Source organism: Plasmodium cynomolgi, assembly GCF_000321355.1.
Source record: "Plasmodium cynomolgi strain B DNA, scaffold: 1119, whole genome shotgun sequence".
Lineage (NCBI taxonomy): Eukaryota > Apicomplexa > Aconoidasida > Haemosporida > Plasmodiidae > Plasmodium > Plasmodium cynomolgi.
Genome location: NW_004193173.1, coordinates 1 through 1,319, shown reverse-complemented (window position 1 = coordinate 1,319; position 1,319 = coordinate 1). Strand labels below are relative to the sequence as shown.

The 1,319-nt window shown below is 31.8% G+C and overlaps 1 protein-coding gene across 1 annotated transcript; it reads left to right on the top strand.

The window, feature by feature from the left end:
- Nucleotides 1-36: 36 nt before the first annotated feature.
- PCYB_006880 (hypothetical protein) lies at nucleotides 37-988 on the top strand (the record flags this gene model as incomplete). The annotated part of the gene is made up of 2 exons (XM_004228109.1): nucleotides 37-869; nucleotides 895-988. Coding segments are annotated over 2 exons (924 nt in total), but the record flags the coding sequence as incomplete, so codon positions are not given.
- Between the last annotated feature and the right edge of the window lie 331 nt (nucleotides 989-1,319).

Genomic DNA, 1,319 nt, shown 5'->3' with positions numbered 1-1,319 from the left:
CTCCAGTGGAAATTTTTAGTTATACGGCAAGTACAGAATTAAGTATAGGTGATTGTTTAGGATTATATGTCGATATAAGCAATGAAATTGAAAAAAAAATTTCGGAATTACAGGATACTAGAGATGTAGATATTCGCAAAAAATGTGTTGATTTAGATAATCATATAAATACACAAAAGGAAAACTACAAAAAATGTGAGAAGCATTATCTTTCAAATGATTCTATAAATATTGAGAATTATATAGAAGAATTATCAACTCAATATCATAAATATACTAAATGTTCTAGTGAATCGACATCCAATGGTAAAGGAGATGATAAATCCAAACCTGAAACAAAAGAATTATGTAAGGATCCAGCGGAATGCCCAAAAGAACAAGTTCTACCAGAAGAAAAAATATCAGAATCAAGTTGTAAAAAAGAATTATCTAAACCAGGCTGTTTACAGCAAGGAGTGTATTCAGAACACAATGTAGATCATTCTGCTGTAGCTGACGATACTACTGCAGAGCAGCAAAACACCGTTGCATCTACAGCAAGCACATTAAATGATCCTGTAGAATCTAACTGTCCTTTAAATAATTCTTCATATATCGAAGTATCTCCTTCTCCGAGTAGTCCATCACAACCTAAACTTAACCTCATTCCAGACGTAAAATCAGACAACCCCTCACATAACTTACTTAATAATGAACAATATAGTATACATCTTGTCCATGATGAACATTCTTATATTATTGATAATGGTTGCGGACCTTCCAATGGCTATAATAGTGATGAAATTATAATTAAACTTCTTAAAAAACCTTCACCAAAACGTAAATATGGAAAAATTCACGAATCAGATAATCAAGGAACTTCTAAAAGTGTTCTTACCTCTAAAAACTCTGAAGTTACTCATCATTCTGAAGGGCCTGAGTTCACTAAAAATTCCGATTATCAACACAATTCTGTACAACCTGTATCATCTGCACCAAAGATACTCTTAGAAAAAAAGTCTCCAGATGAAGAAGAAAAAGATAATGAAAAATTTCAAGACCATTCAGAACATTCATCTCATGATAAACATTTAAATTCACAAGAGCAAGGACCTCATCGACAAGATTCACACAGTCATGGTGGGTTTAGCAGGGAAAATATCCACCGTTCAAATATAAATCCAATTGAATCTAATACTCATTCATATTATGAAACATCTACATTACATAATGTTAATACTTTAAATAAAACAGCAGGTTCGACAAATGGAAATATTTCTACAGAAGGTGTCACATTAATATTAAATGACACACCACCTAGAGAAAATTCACTTATAGAA